Here is a 23,059-nt window from a genome sequence, read left to right as displayed (position 1 = left end):
AATGAGAGAACCAGATATATACTCAGTGTCAGATGTTAAGGCTGTTTATTGTTTAATTGTAAGATGTGCATCAAACTTCCAGCTGCCATCAGGTTAACTTTCCATTATGACAAACGGCTTTAATCTGACATCAGATGTGACGGGACAGTTAATATAGATATAAATGTATATGCTGGTTCAGACGGTTACATTAAATAGCGATTGCTGTGATTGTTTATTGCATTAAAATGTGCCTGACACTCTGGAAACCTGCCTCTGAGGCTTTGATGACATGTGCGCACATGTGCGCCTGTCACCAAATTACAGCTGTGGATCGTGCGCTCCGCTTTGCGCCGAGGATAGACCAGGTTGGAGCTGGCGAGCTTTCAGCGCACTTTTTTGGCACGAAATTGTCACTGCGCCAACATGAATCTGCTGACACCTCCCCCTGGTGCGCCGTCAACTCCCCCTGGCGCGCAGTCACACCCATCTCTGTGCAGACGGTCTACCAAATTGTCAAATTGGCAGCGCACGGTGGTGCGCCGCACGAAATTAGCACTGCGCAGGCTGCGCCAGGCTTGCGCCCCCTGCGCTGCGCCACGAAATTAGAGCCCACTGTGTTTCGTATTTTCTGTGAGACTAACTTCCCCTAGGAACTAGGGACTTTTTGAAGAACTGTGAGCTTTCGACTGGAGGAACCAAGATATAAACTTGGTTCTAGGGTAATTGATCTCTTTTGTAACTGACTTAGTTTAGTACCTCCTAACCAATGGAGGTATAAAGGTAGCCAAATATCAACCCTCCTCCTTCCCTGGTCTTCTTTGAGCCTGATAGTGTGAATGTGTCTCTGTCAGCTCCAAGTGTTACAGTTTAAAGAGTGACCCTTTAAACTGGAGACCTTCAGCTGAACGTGTCAGAAGTGAAGTCCTCATGAACACATCCTAATCGGGTTTTTGTTTAGATTATGAAATCTTCTCTCAAGATAAGTATTTCATGATCATCTAAAAGCGTTTGAGAAGGAAGCGTCCTGCTAAAAGTCGTCAATGAACAGGGTTGCTCTTTAAGCCAAAACACCGGACAATCTCTGACGTCTTCATGTTAAGACAGCAGAGGCTCACAGATGTTTTGCCAGTAGAGGCTGTTTCAAAAGGCACAGAACAGGCTTTTAAGGCAGCTGTCACCTTTCAAGTGTTGATTCCACAAATCCACTGAGGAAAAAGAAGAAATGAAATGAAATGACTTGAACAAAGAGGTTCACCAAAATCAAACAATGGAAGCAGTTCCAACACTAATGTGAAATATTCTCATTTTGACAGATTTCAAAGGCCCCACACAGTCAGTCCAGGCTCAGACAGTCAGTAACTTGGAGTAAAACAGCCGTTCTGCTTGTGATTAATAATATTAACGATGACGACTCGACTCAGTTTCTTCCCTGGTGACTCAGCGTGTTCATGACCTGAGTAATCCTGGGTAATGACACTTTCTCTGAGCATGAAGCATCTGAAACTCAGCTTTTCTTGTGGTTGGTCTGAGAATTTCTGAAGATTTTTTTTTCATTAGACATGCAAAACTAGACAAGAGTGGTGAGGAAATCATCAGTAAGTTACTGATTCTGCTTTGGATTTTGAAGATCAAACTCAACAGGATCCATTTTCTGAGGCAAAATCAACTAGGGCAGACCTGATAAGAACAAAAAAAAAGAAGAAAGCAGTGGATAAATAGCGACTCTGTGCTCAGTGATGTATTCATGACTGACAGTCAGTGCACAGGAGAATGTTTGAGACTATCAATCAACCCTCATCACCCCCAAATCCAGCGTCTCTCCCTCACAGCCCCTCTTTCATCTTTTAAGATCGGGACTGGCTTCCTGAGCTGAGCTGAGCTGAAATCTGCTTTCTATAAGTTCCCCACCTCCCAGCAGAAACTGATGAACCATCTGTCGGGTTCTCTGGTGTGAGGCTGGGCGGCTGACTGTAACGTCATGTCATCTGTTCACACTTCAACACAGGCTACTGGAATTTGGCTCCTGACCTATTGAGCCGTATTTTGTCTTTATTTTCAGGGAAGAAGAGGCCCGAGGTGCAAGAGGGTGAAATCCGCCTCCAAGTGTCTCTTGTGACAGTCCGTTTTATGTGACATTTCCTGAGATTAGACTGAGATTAAATCCATAAAAAGGACATTTTTTTTAAATGTGTCCCTCCGTGCTGCCAATCACTGTGGGGAAACGTGACATTGAAGTGAAAACTGGACGGATGACTTTTTCAGATCTTTCTGAATGTGAAATTTAGTTAAAAAGTAACATCTTCTGTTTTGAGTATGGAGAACAACATAAATTGCAAACTGAAATATTCTATAAAGTTCATCTCAAAGTTTACTTTTCTACCACAACAATGCAGAACAGAGACTATTTTCTCAGGAGAAAAAGCCTCTGAACAGATCTGTGTGTGTGTGTGTGTGTGACTGTAATGTTCCAAAGCTGAGCCATGTGACCCTCAGCTCCTTTGAAATCTATCAGCCAGTCAAAGCACGTCTGTCACCGGCCCTCTATACATTCCATACCAGAGGAATTCATGGTGGTCTCTGCCACCATCTCTCCTCCTCCTCCTCCTCCCACACTCTGCACCGGGGCTAAAAACAACCTCAGGAGGAAAAATATGAAAGGGAAACAGTGGAGATATGATGTTTCTAAAAATGGGCCTGTGATCTGATTATGCAGTCAAATTAAGCTGAGTGTCAGCGCTGGTTCTGCAAAGCAGCGTTTAAAGGTGTGAAATGGATGTGGGTATAAATAGAGAGGTAAAATGGAGCAGTTATTTGAAGTAATGTGACTTTTATGTGAAGGTTTGACAGGTTTGTTTGCTGAGCGGGCATGAAGAGAGGGGACGGAGATAAAAACAGATTTTTATTGGTGTAAAAATAGTTTCGCTTTCTTTCATCTGTCCTTCGTCACAGAGCCTCAGACACTTTAAGTGTTGCTAAAGTTGGGCTGAGGTATTTTTGGACACATGCAGATGTTCACATCAGTTACCTGTGTTCAGGTGAGTGTGGTGAAGTGACCTGGATGCTGTGAAATTTCTGACAGAGAGTCAGTGACTGCTGCAGATTCAGCCTGTGGATATCTTGATAAGCTGTTCATAAGTTTTGGTCAAGTGCTGTTTTGAATGGACCACCACTTTGAGTTATCAGCTGGCTGTTCAGCTCCTTTCAGTTAACAACCAGAAAGCCACAGTCAGACCAAAATCTGCTATCTTCTTGCTGCGTTTTTTTTTTTTTGCTGTTGTCAGTTGTTTTTATTCTTTTACATTATCTGATTCTTTTCTTTAATTTTTGTAAATTTAATCTTGTCCTTTGTGGCTCTCTTGTATTTATAAAAATATTTAGTAAGACTTTGTAACCCCATTTGGAAAAGCCCCGCGTGGACACAGTTCATTTTTACCATTATAACATTATAACTGCTTGATAGGGATGGGCGAGTATTGGTACCCAGTATCAAGCTGATACAGGCCTTATCTCAAGGTATTGGCACTTGAAAAGGCTGCAAATACCAGCAGCTGATACTAAAGGCCAAAAATTCTTATGTCGTATAAGTCTTTCTTGCCAGTAGTTGACGCTACATTGCTGCAGTTTGACACCACGGCAAATGACCGTCAGGTCCTTTTCAGACAACATGAATGAACCAGGAAAAGTTAACATTTAAACTGTTTTATCTCGCGCTTAAATTTTCTTTTTTAACAATTACTAAAACTCTGGGAGTTATTAGTTTTATTTTGCACTTTTGTTAGTTTGTTGAAAACAAATCGTGAACCGGGAGAGTTGTTTGTGTTTTATTTTGGACTCAATGGCAGAGTGACTGTGCTGTCTTTGTTGATCTGTCACTGCTAGTTAAAATTAGAGATAGACAGATATGGATTTTTCGGGGCCAATACAGATTATTTGTAGTAAAGGAGGCCGATAACTGATATTTGAAGCTGATATTAATTTGCAGTCAAAGTGAAAATATTGGTGTCAAAATTTTGAACAATACAAACTCCAGCTCTTAACTTCATTCAAATACCTATAAGCATGAGTTTATTAAACAGCTCCCAGGCTTAGAAGCATGTTTCATTAAGTTAAACAAAAACATTAAAAAAAAAAAAAATAGCTAAAGTTTTCTACAGTAAATAAAGTTTTCAAAAATGTCAATGTAACTGCAATAACTGTAATAACCTGATTGGCTGTTTCCCGAGCCATGGCTCTGCTTGTAGCCAATCAGATAGTACTGTGGGTGGGACAGTGCTGGGGACTGAGTAGTGACTGCTGACAGCGGAGCGGCTGCATCAGAACCACAACAACACAACTTTAAAATGTGTTTCTTCTCGGCCATTGGATTAAAAAAAAGGCAGATGCAGATATGCCTCAAAATGCCAAATATTGACCCCGATAATCGGTTCGACCTATAATTGGTCTATCCCTAGTTAAAATGTTATGTATCACTATACTAGTGGTATTGGTGTTCGGTACTGGTGAGTACTCAAGAGGGAGTACTCATACTGGTAAAGGTCTAAAATAAGTGGTATCCCACAGCTTGATATTACTGCATACAAACATTATCTTCCAAAAACTGCCAAAAAGTAAAAGTTAACTCCTCCTGCCTCTTTGGTTTTGGACTGATGGCTCAATTTCTGATCTCAAACCCACTGAAACAACTGATTGTACCTAAAAAAAAAATCTTGACGGGTGACCTGATGAGCTGGCTGTAGCATAGCCTGAAGTCTCCTCAAAAAAAGAGTCAAATCTTTCAACGATCCAAAAAGCTAAAGAGGAAAAAAAGAAGTTTATTCAGAGTTCTATTTGAATCATTGAGACTGGTGCTGTTGGCTGAGAATGAAAAAAAAATTATGACATTTTTGTCCAAGCTGAGTTCAGATCTGGGTACAAACAGAGCCTCTCATTGGTTGGTAACACGCTTATAACTTTGAACACTTTGGCATCACTAGAAGTGATGTGCACATGTGAAACAGAACCTCAAAGGTTGGGTCAAACACTGACTGCATTCCCTTACCTCGATGTCCTTGTAGTTCTCCCTCAGCTCCATCAGATGGTGGTAGGCCCTGATGGTTTCAGAAAAGTCCCCAATGTCAATGCACACAGTGATGAAGTTCTCCCAGATCTGCCAGTGCTCGTAGTTACACTTCAGGGCTTCCTGCAGGGTGCGAAAGGCTTTCTCTCTGACAGGGACAGTGACGTGGAGGGGAAGAGCAAACAAAAAGAAGGATTACAACAGTTAAATAGAAAAATTTGTTCTGGTAAAACAAGCTTCAACCTGAATAAAGCCTGAGTTCATCATTTCCAATATGGCATCTGCCTACAATAGGCTTAAAAACTCTGTAGCAGAAACAAACAGGTGATGTCACAGAGACTACACCCATGTATCATACAGTCTACAGCTGCACCTCAACACTTCCGATCCAATAACTTCAACTTAACATAAATTTCAGTCTTGAAGCTGTTTGTTTTCCTAACTTTTATCCTGCATCAAAAAAGTCCACAGAGTCAAATTCAACCTGTTTCATTAAAACTCCTCACAGAGAGGTTAGAGATAAAAAGAGCTTCTGCTGAATGGAGGTTGTGTTAATCAGGTAATGAGAGAAGCTTTCAGCTTCAGGCCTGAGAGCACAGAGCCTGATGTGAACAAAGAGGAGGGATTCACTGCACAACAAACCCCGTCTGTGTGAAGGTGACTCTACAGCCTGAAGAAAATGACCCAAAAATACCCGTCACTCTCAACTTTCACTGAGTTTATCTCCTCTAATGTCAGGCATTGTTCAAAAACTTCACTAAGGTACAGTTTTCATATTTGCATTTCATTCAAAAGTTATGCATTGTGAGCTTTCAGATAAACAGTAAAGAGCACCACAGTTAAGATAGAAAACTCTTTATTTTGCAGACTCCTGTCAGAGTACCGCTCATCTATATAATCTTGGTCTCTGTGCAGTCTGGTCATGGTTAACTTGGTCTTGACACATTGAAGCACCGGGGTTTTCAAGAACCTCACACATGCACCTCACAGCAGGAGACGTCTGTGTTGGACACACTTTGACAACTTGATATACACCTTTAGACGTACACTATGGGGGTCAGATGGAAAGTTTGTCCAGGAGGAGAACTTTTCCATGATGGATACTGTTTGTGTGTTAACGCCACTTTATGTAAAAGGATGTTTCCACGATTAACTCATAAACCTGAGATGAGTCGCTAAAGCTCCTGTGAGGATTTCTGACTGGTTATGAAACAATTTGAAGGGCTGAGTAGGTCACACAGTGAGATGTCTGTGAAACTTTCAAAGGAAACAACATCATCTTTCAGAAGATGGACATTTCTAGCCACGTTTCCATCAAGCGGTTCAGTTCAGTTTGTCTCTGTACAGCGCGCGTTTTGTGGTGTTTGGTTGACTAAAACCAGGACAGGTCTCCAAATTACCAACCTGTTCCGTCGTACTTTTTGGTACCCTTCTGATGGGTTGCCAGACAAACCGAACCGTCCCCAGGAGGTGGAGCTAGAAACACTGCAGTCCATTGATTGGTCAAAAGAACGTCACTTCCTGTGTGACGGTGGTAATAGAGTACAACACATAACCCTGCCATATTTAAATCATGTCGCGCTGCGGTGCTGTCATGATATTACGTAACTGATGCTGCTATCAGAATCTGACTTACACGCCACCTACTGAGAAGGACACAGTTGGCTGTGGAAACGCAATCAGAATCAGGCTCTGTGGATCCCACGGGTACCAAACTGTGCTGATCCATACCGGACCACTTATTGGAAACAAGGCTTTTGATTCCTGTGATTGCAACATCACTGTCAAAGACAGCAAGAGTCAATGTGTGGTCAAAAAACACTACAGACACATGTGCAAGGCAAAATGTGCATAAATATGAGACAATTTTGCCCACAGGGGGCGCCAAAACCAACACAAACAAAATTTTCTACAAGGGCTGTAAGGTCGTACTCACACCAAGCACAAACAATCACAGAATGTAATATTTCCAGTGCTTAAAGATGTGAATCTAGTAAGAGGGGAGGAGTTTCCTTCACACCCCTGTCCAGTCTGTTGTCATCTGTCAAAACCAAGCTTAACAAGACTGCAAGGTGAAGCTAGTCCTGCTCACAGGTGAACGGCTAACTTGCCAGTACAACCAGAATCAAGTGACAAGCCCCTCATTTTCTTCAGAGAAAGCTCCTTTTTAATCCTGTTCCCATAAAAAAAACAGGTAGAGTCATAGTTCAGGGGAGCTGCTCACAGATACAATCTGTCTGATACCGCATGGATAACAAACTGAACTGGAGCATCTCAGTGCTGATTGGCTATCCTGGTGTGAGTAATTTGCTTGAGTTTAGAAGAAGAAGTGAACTGAACATTAAGAATGTTGGGTAATTGCTGTGTTAGCATTAAATACACCACCCAATTTATGTGATTCCCACCACCTGATTTTCTTGCATCTTTAACTCTGAATTAACATGTAATTCATCAACAAGAATAATTCATTGCTGTTCGCTTTGAACACATTGTGTTTAGTAGCTTTATATGGATATCATGTGTCCTTCACTTGTTCACAGTGAATTTTCGTGATTTTCCTGAAATTTGGGCAAAAAAATATGTTGGTGTTAACGAATGGAAATCAGCCTGATGGTGTTGGGAGATTTTAGAAGTGTTGTTCATGTGTGAATGGAGCCTCAGTTGGAAACAGAGACCAGAGCAGCTCACAGTTCATGACACCAATCAGACTGTTAAGGCCTTTGCACACCAAGTCTGTTATTTCCAGATAAGTATTTTGGATCTGCAATCCCAAAAAAAACCTAAAAATGTCACACAAAGACACCTTGCACACTGATTCTGATGTATTTATTTTTCTATGAATTGTGAAAAAAATGGAATTATAAACAGTCATCAAACAACTGTCCTGAGAAGCGGCTGTTGGTATGTTTGCTGAATGGACGTACACACACAGGTACACACACAGGTACGCACACAGGTACACACACACACATGCACAAATACACACACACACAATAGTCTTCATTTATCGTTAAACATTGCTAAGATGATAGAAAATGTGTCAGAAAATGTGAAAATGTGGCATTGCTAGTAGCCTACGGTGTCTCTGAATAGTCAGACTACCCTGGAAACGAGATGGGTGGATGCAAAAAACGTGAAAAAACGAACCTGCTCCACAAAAAATAATGAGGGACAAAAGATTTGGCATGAGTGTGCAATCATTATTGACATAACATGGGATCAAATTTCTGTTTTTAACATGTGTCAATTGTGGACAGAAAAAAAGACTCAGTGAGCAAAGACCTTAACAATCTGAATTGACAGCTATCAATAAGATACTAACATTTTATATCCCTTCTTAAATCTGTCAGGTGTTCAAATCCATGCAGTCTCTGTTTGGACCATCAGACCTGATGGTGAGATCCACCTGTTTGTGTGACTTTCTGAGAAAATCACAGGTTACCTTTGATTTTCTATTGAAAACAAAAACCCCGTCAGACTGAACTCAATCCACTGTTTACCTGAAACTTTCACTGCAAACAGGTTCACACACGTTGTTCAATAATGTTTCCAAAACAGACTCACTTCTTTCTGAGGCGAATGTAGGCCGTGGAGAGATTGTTCCAGGCTTCTGCATTCTGAAAGGGAAGAAAAAGAAAAAGAGATGAAAAAAAGACGGAGAGATGGAGGAAGAGGAAGAGGAGGGTGAGGAAGGCTTATAGAGACTGACGATGGAGGATCACACAGGAGAATGATGGCCAATCTTCAAGAATACACACCATTATGCAAAGAAGCTGTCAGAGGTTCAGAGGTGATGTGAAGGGAGGCCATTAAAGTCTGCTCTGTGTGTGTGTGTGTGTGTGTGTGTGTGTGTGTGTGTGTGTGTGTGTGTGTGTGTGTAAGGTGACACTGAATGAAAGGATAAAGATAAAGATGTGTTATTTCCTGACTGTCCTCTATGCACCAGTGATGTAGCTGGTGAAATACTGCTCAACTTGTGTGTGTGTGTGTGTGTGTGTTTGTGTATACTATGTGCAGTAACACTTTACTTTAGAGATCCGCAAATTTCATCCCGCTTAGGCAATAATTGGACAAGGTTTTTTCTTATTTCTTTGAAATTATCCCGGAAATTTCATTCTGGCCAGATCCTGTTTTGCAGTGTGCCTGTACTCTCAGTGTCTATCACAATCAGGTAAGGCTAATTTACAACCCCATTCTTGGTGAACATCACATCTGAAGCCTTCATTTGTATCATGTAAAACAGGGGTGGCCAACCTGTGGCTCGCAAGCCGCATGTAGCTCTTTGCCTCTTTGGTGTGTGGCTCCTTGATCCATTCATAAAAAAATATGTAAACATTGTTATGAGTAGCAGTGTGCCAATCAATCTAAAATATTGATGCCAACGTTGGGATCAGTACTTGGGTGATGAGATTGATACTTAAGTTTCAGTTTCTCTTCTCTACATGTGCCCCTCGCAATTGCTCATGTGCTCGATAGATAGATAGATAGATAGATAGATAGATAGATAGATAGATAGATAGATAGATAGATAGATAGATAGATAGATAGATAGATAGATAGAACTTTGTCTCTTCTGCAGTAAAAACAGAAGTTTTTATTTGACACGGCTCCAAGTAAGAATTTAAACACACAAATACTAAAATCTCGCTTTGAAAATTGGAAAGGTATTGATTTTAGTTTCATGTCATTTTGTTTATGTGGGAGAGGAAGTGCGTTTGTGAGACCACATGTGTGATGCGGCTCTTTGTAGTACCATGGTCATTTTTGTGGCTCTTGGTCTCTGACTGGTTGGCCATCCCCAATGTAAAACATTATAGGCCTAATCATAAAGGTGCATCATTTAGCATGTGATGCCAATTTTGCATATCAACAAACTGGGTACTAAAGAACTTGGTGAAATTACATTATAAATACCTAACTATCAACTGCTTATTGGGAAATTTAATTATTCACTTAACATTTCAAAGGTATTTATCCGAGGAAATAATAAACCTAACCTCTGTTTTCAAAAACTAAGCAGCTATTTATCACCTGCTCACTGGATACTCCCAAAAACATTTTGTGGTGGATTGTGATTTAATTTCAGATAAATTATTTGCTAATTGTCACCTTCTCACCTTGCAATTTGGAGCAAATTTCAAAGAAATTGGAAAAAAAGGTAACCTATTAACTGTGACTTGGAACAATAAATTTGGATTTTATTCTAAAGAAGTTAATTGCTAATTTCAAAGAAATAAGAAAAACTTTGTCTATTTATTACACAAGTGTGATGAAATCTGCGGATCTCTAAATTGTTACCCTATGTGTATGTAATGTCTGCGTGAAAGGGGGGCGCTTACGTCTGGCTCCAGTCCCACACATCTCTGGAAAGCCCTGGCAGCTCCCTCGTAGCCCTCGATAGCAAAGTATGCACACCCGAGAGAAAACCAGACTCCGAGCTGTGAGGAGACACGTGAGCAGGAATAAATCAATAAAGGGATGAAATAACTTCACCATGGAGTGTATTTGTAAACAGTCCGAATATCTGCATTATTTATGATGCCTGATACTTCTACTCCACTGATGCAGGAGTTTGGATCAACCTTTTCTGGTGCAATATGAAAACATCTTACAGGAGTAATCTTTGGGGCTTTGCACAAGCCTGAACGTAAATATAAACACCTTTAATGAGTTTACAAGTCTAGGATGGGCTTTTGATGCTCCTGCAAAATTAGCTGCGACCACGCTGATCATTAAAGCCAGGAAACATCTCACCCTTAAATCAACTCTGAAACATTTTGTAACAGATTTGATAAAGTGAGCGTGGACTCAATGAACCTGAGAGTGTAAACACTCTCCTATCAGTTTGTTTTCCTCCGAACAGGTGAAACCAAAGCACGAGGATTCCAGTGCTGGCTTGTACCTGCATGGCATTGATTTTGAGTGACTCCTCGAAGCAGTCGACACACTGCTTGAACTCCTTGTTGTGAAGGTGCAGCAGAGCTTTGGAGCGCATGGATCTGGCGCTGCGTCTGCCCGACAGCTCCCACGCTCGGTCGTAGTACTGATGATCCCTCAGTATGTCTCCCAGCAGGCAGTACAGACTGGGTGTCTCCTTCTTCTCCAGCTCCCTGCGAACAATCTCCTCAGCCTGAAGCACAAGAACAGGAGAGGAGAGATGAGTCAGAGAACAAAGTAATCAGAGAGAAATGATGGTTTTAAATACAACACAAGGCAACAGATAAACACGGAGAGCTTATATTACAGGTAAACTGAGAGGCAGATCACCTGTTGACATTTGTACTCGTTGCACTTCTTCGTGCCTCTACATGCTTTGGATCGCTCAGGATGAGCTGTGGCTCACACAGATTTGATGTCAGAATAATGAGCAGATTGTTTACTCTTTTTTACTTTGTTACAGTTGTGAAATGCACCACTCTCACCCCTGAAAGTGTGAGTGCCTCAGGGACTGACAGAGTCTGAGTTTCACTGATGTCCTGTCAGAGGAGAAACCCTACAGTTGTTATCCTAAATACACTTGAAATGACCTAACCCGTCACAAAAAAAACTTCAAATCAACACAGCACGATATGAAGATAACTGAACGTTCACTCATGTTTATGTTTATGCTCTTGAATCTTCAAGTCTGGGACCATGATGAAAAAGCCAGACATACTTTAAGTTCAAAATAATCTGAGGATTCAGAAACCAGAAAAGCACTCAGAGAGTGCAGACCTCTAGCAAGCATATTGTGATTGTCACCAACACTTCAGTCCTACTTTAATGTTATACTCCCTTTCAGCAGACTGTCTGCTACAATTTGGTGTTAGTTGCAGATTTTGTTACCTGACAGTGTTAAAATTATGATGACCCAGTACATATTTCATATTCCAGATCTTAGTATCCAGAATATTGCCAGGATCTGGATCGTACTTTATGTTGACCTTGTCATCTATTGTTTTGCAAAGCAATCTGACCATTTATGGTGGAGTTATATACACAAATGGTGAAAACAGCCCTATCTCACAATGATAAAGAAATCCTTAAAAAAAATCCTGGATCCAGACGGTGATCCAGATCACCTCCAAAATTTAATCACTTCTTCTTTATCCCATTTTGAATATTTCCTGAAAATTTCATCAAGATCTGTTTGTTACTTTTTGAGTTATGTTGTTCACAGACAAACAAAAAAACTCTCCCAAAACATAACCTCCTTGGTGGAGGTAGTCAGGAAATCAGTGAGTCATCTACAACTTGTTTAAAGAGGAGGTATTGTGAAATTTTTTTGTCTTCTTTCTGTCCCTCTAGTGCTCCCTTAGTAGCTTTACATGACTCACATCTAAAAAAAAAAATACATATTTTTAACAATGGTGTTTTAGAAAACCTTTATTTCAGCCTCTGAAACACTTACTTTAGCTGCTGTCTTTTTAAGGCCCCCTGCTCCACAAACCCCCTTCCCTTTGATTGGCTAACCCTCTGAAGGGCTGACAAGGGGCGGGGCTATGGGTAACCTCAGTGTTAGGACCCGCTCCCAAAATGTTATGAAATAGTTGAGAGATCCTTCTACAGTAATCTCAACATTTCATCAGAGTACAGCCAGATCCAGCATTTTTACTTTATATCCATATAGTAAATATGGGAAAGCAGAATACCCCCTCTTTAAGTAACTCAGCCTGGTCAAGGTTGGCCTGGTAATGCTGTCTGAGCAGTCTTCTTATACTGTGAAATATAGCAAGATAAGTTAAGTTTTAACATACTCCCTAAAAAAAAAGAAAACAAGGACGGCGTTTTTTGTCTGATTAATTTCAGACAAAAAGTTTTTTCTGAAGCAGTCCAGGGAGCTGTTTTACAGAAACTGGATCATTATATGAAAAACACGATCAGGCAGAACACGATTAATCAGACTGTCAAAAGATCAAGAGACTCTTATGAGGCCCCTGAGGGACAGACAATCAAAGTCTTACCATCATTTTCTAAATAAAGAATGAAAGACTGGTCAGCAAATGTGCTTCAAAAGAAATCTTTCTTCTTGAGTCTCTGAGGCCAAACACCGGGAGTGAGCCACGACAAATGAACGTCTCCTTCAAAGACAAATTCAGGTCAAAGATTACATTTTATTTGTACTTCATTGTGTCGCAGAGTGTCTGTGTGTTCCAGCTAATGTGTGACACATCATGATTTTTGACACTGTTTCAGGTCACTGGGGGGGTTGAACATTTTTGCGTATGGTCTGTGCAGCAGATGAAGGACTGCTTCATTGTTCTTTCTCAAAGAGTCTTTAATGGAAACAAAGACTGAAAAAATGCAACATGCTACAGATTAACTGAAGCCTAAAGCCACCTTACATCTGCATGTTTTCAGTGTGCACAAAAAAACACGATAAATAACTCACTGAAAAGTTGTCACAGCTTCAGAAACAGATACAGATACAGTGTGGTCAGAGTAACATCTGAAGACCTTCAGAGGTCAGCTCAGAGAGCAACACTCTGTGCTCCAGCTGGGTTTCCTCCTCTCACCTGCTGACTCAATGCAAACAAATGAGACTAACGTATAAAAAGCTATTCGAGTGCTTAGAAAGAGGATACTGTGCTGTACAAAAAGCAACGTGAAGAGGTATCTGGCACCATGGCTGGAAAAGAACAGGATTAACTGGTGGAGTTTGGGCTGTGGTTGTGCATATTGACATATCGGATTACAATGAAACGGCTGCTTGGAGGAAAGTACTTCCCATGGTGATAATCTGTGAAAGGACTCTTCCATGAAATCTTTGCAGTGTCAATCAATGCTGTGTTACACTCCCTGGACCCTGAGGCTGTGCAGGATTATTTTTAACATGTTTTACTGATACGTCTTATTTCACACGTCTTCGGTCTTTGTGTAAATTTGCAATGGTTGAGATTCATCTGTCACATAGCCCAATGTGGTCCTCTTCCTGAATGTAACTACATTTCTTAGGGATGTGGATTACGAGCCCTGTGATGGATCCTTCCTTACTGTATGACAAATGTGATAAAAGTAAAACATAATATGCTCAAAATCTCTGAAAAATCAGAAAACGGCAGGAAAATCAGACAGACCACACCGCCCTCTAGAGTTTTGGAGGAGTACTGCAGAGCACTACAGGCAGAAGTATGTAGTGCTCACAACTGTGTTGGCTACTACAGCGTAAGGTAAACAGAAAAGTATAACCCAGCATTTCCCCTACCATTATGTAGGGAGGGCTGCCCAGCACCCCCTGTAAATCAAGTTAATTTTATTTTCCATATAGCGCAAGATCAGAGCAGAAGTGATTAAAAGTTACCCCTCTCATAAATCAGGTCCATACCTTGATTTTTTTAATTTAACAGACTAAAAAGTCTTATGTTATTCATCAAACGTAAATGGCGTGATGTCATTTGTACATTGTTGCGCTCACATTTCTCCTGTGCTGTTTCACGCTCAGCGAAGTTCCACCACAATGTGTTCACGGATACACAAGCACGTGCAGGCATTTGCACACACAGAAAAGCACACTCAGTATAGTGGACAGAGGGCCGGAAACCTCAACAAGAAACATCTCCCAACACCTTCTGTGAAGATGCAACACTAGCTGTCCTGTACTCACAGTTTCAGCAAAGACATCAAGCAAGGCAAAGAAGTTTAAAAATATATATATAGGGCTGTCAAAATTAACGCCTCAATGGGGATTAAATCATCATTGAAATTAATCTGATTAAAAATCTTAACACAATCAACCCATCTGCAGCACAGAATGACTCAAAATCCCTGAAACGTCTCTGGCAAAGCATTTTAGACAGTTTATCAAAGTAGAATTACTGTCACACATGTGGAAATGGGCAGTTCATCTGGTTGTGACAGGCAGCAAAATGAAGCAACTTAATATGGAAGACGCAAAACAGCACATTGGCCCTCTCGATGGGAAATTTGAGTACTGAAAAGATAAAGATATAGATACAAGAAAATGATATAAAGAATTATGCACACTCTGCAGGAAGGAGTCTTCTTTTCACCAAAGCACTTCCAGTTTAAAATTAAAACATCATAGCACAGAAAGAAAGCAAGAAAGCACAGGTTAGCCGGGGATCCTGCTAGCCTTTTTGCTAACGAGTCACCCAGTTCGCGACAAACCACCCTCTCGAAATGTCGGGGCCTGAGTAAGTTAAACTGACTGCCACAAAGTGGATTGCAGCAAACTGCAGACCAATTATGATGTCGAGGAAATGAACTTTGCAGAGGTTTTGCAAGTTGCCTTTCAAGATGGAGCATACAAAGCTCCACCAAGAGGCTCAAAGTTTTTTTGTTAATATGAACTTTTAAAGATGTTTATTCAAATGTTAAATTTTATATATTCTCTTTTTTAAAACTAATCTTTATTTATCTATCCTTGAGTCTGTTAGCTCATGCAAAATTAGGTATGATAAATACAGTATATATAAGAAATAAAATACATTTAATCGTGATTAACTGAAATTAATCCACAGCAACTCTGTGATTAATCTGATTAATCTTAACTGTTTAAAAGCATTTTTTTTAAGATATGAAAACAAAAACTAACAGGCGTTTTTAAAGCATGATCAGAAATGCAAGTATTTTTTACCATTCACTAAAGGTCTATTAAGTATCTTGTTACCTAGAAACAATGGTCTGAAACAAGCAACAGTTATAATCTCTGGCTATAATGAGGCATCATTTACAAAGCTGTTTGGATCAGGCAAAATTTGTAATTTTCACCGTTCCTCCACATCATCTTGATTTTTTGACTTTATTTCTCTGTGATGTGAATGTAAGACTTGAAATGAGCCACACATTAATCAGATATATTACACAGACTATACATAATTTATGGCAGCAGCACACATGACCTTTGCAGCACTGAGTAGAAAGCAGACCACTCCAAACAAATGGATTGCCCTGTTATTCAGCATCTCAGTGTCTCCGTAACACGGACCATTGGCTGGGACTACAACAGCACATGATTCAAGACAGGAGGGGAGCAGGAGACCGTTATTATGAGCCAAAAGCACCTGGGTAATCAAATTGGAAAGACAGAGTAGGCTGTAATTGAATAACGGAGCTTTGGCGGTCTGCAGGAGCCCCGCTGAGGGTTCTGGAGAGACAGAGTTAGACGTTCAGGTCGGTGACCAGTCTCCATGCTCACGTGAGTGTCTGCACGTCTGCATTTGATGAGTGTATTTGTATGCAAACATGTTTACTGCCCTATAGAGTACGAGTGCTTATGCATATTATGTCCCTGAGCTTGTCTGTGTGCATTCTGATGACCGTTTAATGCATGTAGTTCCTTGCTAATGTATTCATACTGTGCATGTGAATGTTAATAGAAAATACCACAGACAGAGCATTGTGTAATCCCTGCTCATACAGTGCAGATTAACGTGGTGAAACATGAGACATATTCAACAGCATCTGGCCTGATGGTGATGGTTATTTAGTCAGTGATAAAGACAAATGACAGTTAATCATTTCCTGTTTTTGGGAACGTCTCTCTATACTTTTAAAACTAGCTCCCAAGGCTAACCACTACAGCTTTTTCAAAATAGACAGTCTCCTATTCCACCCTAAGGTCTTAAAAGTGTCCCCAAAGTGCTCCAAAAGCAGCCTTTTTCCTGTGATAGAATACAATCCTCAAACCTAGCTCATCACAGTAAGATGATATGTGAGAGATAATGTACGGTGTGCACACTGTAAACCCCAAAATTCAAATTACTCAGTTGGATTAAGCTATGAAAACTTAAAATTTGTTAGCAAGTTCAATTTACTCAAATGTCTGAGTTTTCAGTGTTTAAACTGATGATTTCAGAGTAGATTTAACTTTTGTTACTGTGAGTGTGTTTGTAACCGTGAGCGAGGAGGGGACGCAGTCCATAAGAGACCCTGCTGAACTTCTAGACATGCAGCAGTGGCACAGGTTGTCTGTGCTCCACATGACACGGACTGTTTGTCTATGCGTCACAGCATGGACCAGCTGTCTTTGCTCTACGTGGTGTAAACTGGTTGTCTGCGTCAAAAATAAATAAATTTGTCTTTTTATATATATTTTTTATATAAATTGGCCTAAATTGCATGATGGTCCAGTCAAGCATTTCATTTATTAATATATTAACCATTAGGCACACACTGCAAAATCAATGGGTACAAGACCCCGTGCCATGGAGCACAGACCACCAGTCAGTGCTGTGGGTCTCAGACAACCTGTGCCCCCTGAAGAACAATAATTCAATGTACAGCAGGGTCTCATATCTACTGCCTTCCCTCCTCACTCACAGTTACTAAAGTTGTGAAATTAGAGCTGATTTTAGTTGTGATGGCGTTTGTAACCATGAGTGAGGAGGGAACGCTGTGGATTTGAGACCCAGCTATACTTTAAAATGTTATTTAATTTAGTTGTTCAGATCTGCTTCAAGTTTTTATTATTCCATTTCCTAATTTATAAGGCAAATTTATTGATATCACATCTTTCAGTTTTGCTAAGATCAACTTATTATGTTTTACAGTGATATGCAACATTTTTTTGACATGAATTAATGTTTTCGTTTGTAACAAAAAAGCATCAGGTTTATTTGAATAAAGACATTCAGTAGAATGATTTTCCATAATAATAGTAACTACTTAACATGTTGAGTTAAATTAACTTATTTAATCACTTAGTTTTTTAATGAAACTGGTTTACAAGCATTTTCAAGTAAACCCGACTTATCCAGGTTTACAGTGTAGTTTCTTTACTGTTATTTTTATTCTTGTCCTGTTTTCTGTGCTAACTTTCAGTTAAATCTGTGAGATACTTTGTTGTTTTTGTTTCTGAATCTGATCCCTTCTCTGTCAGACTAATTTATGCGAGCACAGAAAGTATCACCTGCAGCAGCCACCGAGGCCAGCCAACTTTTTAAGGAGAGTCGCTGCGTCCTTATCAAGAGCAATCATACCCTGCAGAAACCGTGAGCTGAGTCAAAGAGACCAAGAACTGCTTCATAAAATCAAAAGGGCAAATTCCAGACAACCCATTGTTCCTGATGCAGTCCTACCAGTGCTTAATCTGAGCCATATGTGAATTGGCTGTGTTATTGCTCGGTCTCGTGTGTCTTATTTGATCTCTTCGTATTAGGTTTCTGGTTTTGTACTTGTGCTGTTTGTTTTTGTGTGTGGCTGCATGTGAGCAGAGGCTGTTACCCTCACACGCTTTTATTTTGTCCTCCTGTTTCGGAACATTGGGGTGAGGAGGGGAAATGTTGTTGGAGCAGAAAATTACTGATGACTTCAGAGACTGAGGTCATTTTAAAACTGTTTCTGTTGTGTTACTGTTTTTTTTTCTGTAAATACTTTGTGGCCTCTGACCAAATGAATTTTCTTCATGAATAAAGTTAAACTTGAGGCTTTTATTTTCAATTCCACCTTCATACCTCACAGCTCTCAAACAGGACCCAAAGCCAATGAGTTCAGTCACCATCAACAGTCCTTCACATCAATCTGTGAAGAACTTCATCCTGACACTTACACAGAGCAGATTGAGCCACAAAGTAAAAGCAAAACATAATTTAAATAAATTCTTTATGTATTATGTAAAAGTGTCATGTATTTTTATGGCCTGTAAATTTATGAATTTACTAAACCGTCTTACGAACAGCTCACTGTGACTTCACAGTCACAGGAGTCACCATGTAGCAGTCAGCTTAAATAGAGGCAGAGGACTCTTTGCTCTGCTGCAGAAACCAGCTTGTCCCATTCTGGGCTTATTGACACGGCTTCAACAGGCAAAACACTGGTCAATATCTGCTGTCTAAAGTGTGTAGAGAGTGAGTCTGTCAGCTGAAGGTCTCCAGTTTACAGGGTCACTCTTTAAACTATAACACCGGAGCTGACAGAGACACTTTCACACTATCAGGCTCAAAGAAGACCATTTTTCAGGAGTTATTAAACCAAGTCAATCACAAAAGAGATCAATTACCCTAGAACCATATTCATATCTTGGTTCCTCCAGTCGAAAGCACACAGTGGCTCTATGATACAAAGTGCAATCAAGCTTTGTTTCAGAGAAGACTGTGTGCCACCAGGAGAAATACACCCGCCACTGTCGCATGGTAAGTGATGATTCCTTTGACCAATCAATGGTCTGCAGTGTTGTAGATCCACCTTCCGAGAGCGGATCGGTTCAGTCTGGCACCTGTAAGAAAGAGTCCCAAAAAGTGGGACAGCTCGTCTCGTTTATTTGGGGATCTGTAGGTGAAAACGCCACAAAATGCGCGCCGAACCGAGACGAACCACACTTGTCTGCTTGGTGGAAACGCAGCTATTGTTTCAAATGTGATGGGTACCCAGCCCTAATCACAGCTGGGGGTCATCTTATTGTAGACGGAGGGGGAAATAGAAAAAAAATCTGGGTGCTCCACCATCCAGAAACGTTGCTTATCTCAGAATTTAATGTAGACCCTTGTTCCAGTGGTCAAAAGCACCTCCAGTGATAATCATCCCTTTCATTGGAATCACATGAAAGGTTAAACTTCATTAAACAAGACTCTCATCCGCACCTCAAGGACTGCCAGTGGCTCTCCAACTGGCTCCCTTAAACTGCAATTGCAGTACACTCTTTCTCTGTTTCTCTAAACCGTAATGACATAACCCTACATCCTTTAAATTATTAATACTTTTTTATTTTTGGTATTTTTGGTTTTATCTTATTTGAAGACTGTGTTGCGGGACATTGAATATCTTATGTAAATGAAATATTTTGGAGTATGACCTTTCTCTAGGATCGTAGTTAGGAAAGGTGGTAGATGAATTAACTTTTTAAAATGTCCTTTTGAAGCAGGGTTTTATTTGAACTTTTGCTCTACTGATTCTGCCCTGAGGTTTCAAACAGGCTTGATAGTCTACCTGGTGCCCATTTTAAGTTAACAGACTTTTAGAAAATGACTTTTTACCTCCAGGACTTGAGCTACAACTGCTCTGAATCACATCCTGGACTTTATGTTTTGGATCTGAGTTCACCGGCCGGGTCAGACCGAGGAATATTAAGTCTGTTTGGGACATTCATGGAGGATGGACCATGCAGTCAAACCAAAGCTGGTGGAGAGAGTTCAGCTTCTGGATGCTTCCTGGGCAACTTCTAATGACTAGTTTACTGGCAAGTCAAAGTAAGAGGCCACCCAATGGCTTATCACTGTTCACAGACCTCTACATAAACAAGCTGAGTCTGGATATAAAGAATGGGAAGAGATTTTGTTTCAATTTGTTGTAAGTTTATCCAAATAGTCTTGATAAATCACACAGGCTGTGGTGTGTGCATTACAATCAGTCAGTAAGGAGAGCAAAAGCAGGCTTAAAAGACATTTTGAAGCAGGGTTCCCATCAGTGGTTATGTGTTTTATGTACTTACATTAACAGGCATCTACATTAAAAGGCAGATAATCAGTTTAGTATCCAAAGTTTCAACTGTGTGGATACATCAGGATGCTGTGTTTGGATCCCTCAACTTTCTGGCTGATGACTGATCCAACTCCATTAAAAAGAAAGAAAAGAAGAAAACTACAACACTTCAAAGGTTGTTTTCTTCCCTCATTGAGGACAGACCTGACAAAGTTTGCGTTTAGCTCCTTAATAAAACGCATCATGTAGTTTTGGTAAATTACATGAAAACATGAAGAAATGTTTGGTTTCAGTACTGTAATGCTGAAATAAGCCAGAGTGAATCCTCTTGGGAACTATTTTGAGTTTTTATTGGTGAGCATTTGGCTTTGCATGAAAGTTGCCTCCTCTCTAATCCTTTTCCTCTTCCTGATGCAAAACAGAACAACTATTTAAAGACATCAGAAGAGGTTTATTTCCTTGATCTCAGTGTTTTATTTGTTGTTTTATGGTTTTTATGTTTGATTATTCAGCGCTTTGGTCAGATTTCGTTGTTTAATGTGCTTCCTAAATAAAGTTTGCTCAGATTGGATCAGAAACTGTGAGCTGCAAGAGACGGATGATGAGGCACTTATTCAGGAGGTGTGATAGTCTGGAGATTATATCAACACACAGTGGCCTGTAAAAAGCAAAGCAAAAGTAGTCTTATCAGGAAATCATGTCAAGAAAATGGCCCTCATTCCCAGGACGATGGCTAAAGGGTCACAAGATCTCCTCTACACACCAAGAAAAAACCAGAGTGATGCAGCCTACGCTGCCGCCAAGAAGGACATCTGGACTAACTGTCTTTGTCTCTGCTGCCAACAGGACCGAGCCCCAATGAATGAGAGAAAATAGATCAATAATCAAAAATAAATGACAGGACATTAGATAATAATAACGTCCTATTTGAGAGGTCAAGTGCATCACAGCGTTGAAGATAATGTGATTCTGTTTACCCGGCTGCTGTGCTTCACTTGACCGGAAAGGTTAATCACACTTACGGACTAAATTGTGTGAGTAATGGCTTCACCCTAACACCGGGAAAGTGCACCTGTAGCAGTAAACAGCAGATAGACGGAGGCACAGGTGATAACGGAAAGGTGTGTACGAACAAACTGGAGCTGGTTCAGCTGCATGAAGCATCAGATTAACTCCTGTGGGAGTGTTTCGCTGTGTGTGTCTGTGTCTGTGTGTGTGGGGAGAACAGCATATCCGCTGTGAAAAATGGCTTGTCTAAACTCAGAATGCTGGGTATTAAATGGTCCCTGAGCTCCAGCACTGAGAATCCAGAAACCTAACTGTGTGAGGGTTTTTGTTTGTGTGTTTGTGTGTGTGTGTGTGTGTGTGTGTGGGAATGAGTCCAAGGTGAAGGTGAGTCGTTGTGTGCATGAAAACATCCTGAATGTCAACAAATATGTTTTAGTTCCTTTGATGACATCAATCTGACTGAACCAGGTCTAAATAGATTTGTGTGTTTCATGATGGTTTAACAAGTTGCTCACAGAGCTGCGTGTGTGTGTGTGTGTGTGTGTGTGTGTGTGTGTGTGTGTGTGTGTGTGTGTGTGTGTGTGTGTGTGTGTGTGTGTGTGTGTGTGTGTGTGTGTGTGTGTGTGTGTGGGTAAATACCTTTCCATGTTGGCCCAGCCTCTCGTAGCAGATAACTACATCCTCCCAGAGCTGCAGCTTTTCATACATGAGCAGAGCTGAGCTGATGCAGCCCAGGTCTGTTAACAGGGAGGCCAGCTGTTTCTGTGGAGGAGACAAGAACAAGTCAGTATGCTAATGTTTCACCATGAAAATGACACCTCAGTGGGTGTACTATCTTTTTTCTGTGGGTAAGACCAGCTAAATTTACACACCCGGAGTAAACAGGAATCAACACAGAAACGTCAAGATATGGTGACGGATGTTGATGAACTAATTAAGTGTCTCAATCTTGGGTCTCTTTTTGATGGTCTCTCTGATGAGCTGACCATCTGTTCCTTAAGCCAACACCTGCCCAGAATGCATTTCCTCTAATCCAGTGCATACTACATCAGGGGGTCCCCCAAAGGTTTGCATTTAGGGGTAAATCAATCCAACTTTTTAAGTTTCACCATCAGGGCTGATGCCTGGGCTTTGGTATCGGCCAAAACTGGCGCACATGGTTGTCGTAAACACAGAAGATTACTGAACCAAATTGTTGGCTCTTCATCACTGATATCCCATCTCTAACTTTTTGAGTGATAACTCAGTTTTCTTGATCTGCACTCCAAAAAGTTGCTCAGTTGGGTCTCATATCCACAGCGTTCCCTCCTCACTCATGGTTATTAATGCCGTCTCAACAAAAATCAGCTCTGATCTCATAACTTTAGTAACTATGAGTGAGGAGGGAAGGCAGTAGATATGAGAGACTCTGCTGTACATTGAAATATTGTTCCTCAGGGGGCACAGGTTGTCTGAGCCCCATGGCACTGACTGGTGGTCTGTGCTCCATGGCACTGGGTCTTGTACTCATTGACTTTTACAGTGTGTGCCTAATGGTTAATATATCAATAAATGACATTTTTTACTTCACTATCATGCTATTTAGGCCAATTCTGAACTTCAGTGTGAAATTATATACATTTTTTATTTTTTTGCAGAGAGTCAGTCCACACCATG

General features: G+C 40.7%; 1 protein-coding gene across 1 annotated transcript in view; it reads right to left on the bottom strand.

Moving 5' to 3' along the window:
- ttc27 (tetratricopeptide repeat domain 27) overlaps positions 1 to 23,059 on the bottom strand; it is a 104,617-nt gene that overhangs the window by 12,225 nt on the left and 69,333 nt on the right. Inside the window, exons 12-16 of the mRNA XM_074675070.1 lie at positions 22,043 to 22,165; positions 10,941 to 11,168; positions 10,378 to 10,476; positions 8,603 to 8,655; positions 5,021 to 5,186 (exon numbers count right to left, since the gene is read on the bottom strand). Of these exons, the coding sequence (XP_074531171.1) occupies positions 5,021 to 5,186; positions 8,603 to 8,655; positions 10,378 to 10,476; positions 10,941 to 11,168; positions 22,043 to 22,165 (669 nt within the window). The remainder of the gene's footprint in view (positions 1 to 5,020; positions 5,187 to 8,602; positions 8,656 to 10,377; positions 10,477 to 10,940; positions 11,169 to 22,042; positions 22,166 to 23,059) is intronic.

The sequence above is a fragment of the Halichoeres trimaculatus genome, unplaced genomic scaffold (genome assembly GCF_033239565.1).
Source record: "Halichoeres trimaculatus isolate MK-OKI-2021-1 unplaced genomic scaffold, fHalTri1.1 fHalTri1_scaffold_8, whole genome shotgun sequence".
Classification (NCBI taxonomy): Eukaryota; Metazoa; Chordata; class Actinopteri; order Labriformes; family Labridae; genus Halichoeres; species Halichoeres trimaculatus.
This window is presented reverse-complemented; position numbering and strand designations above follow the sequence as displayed.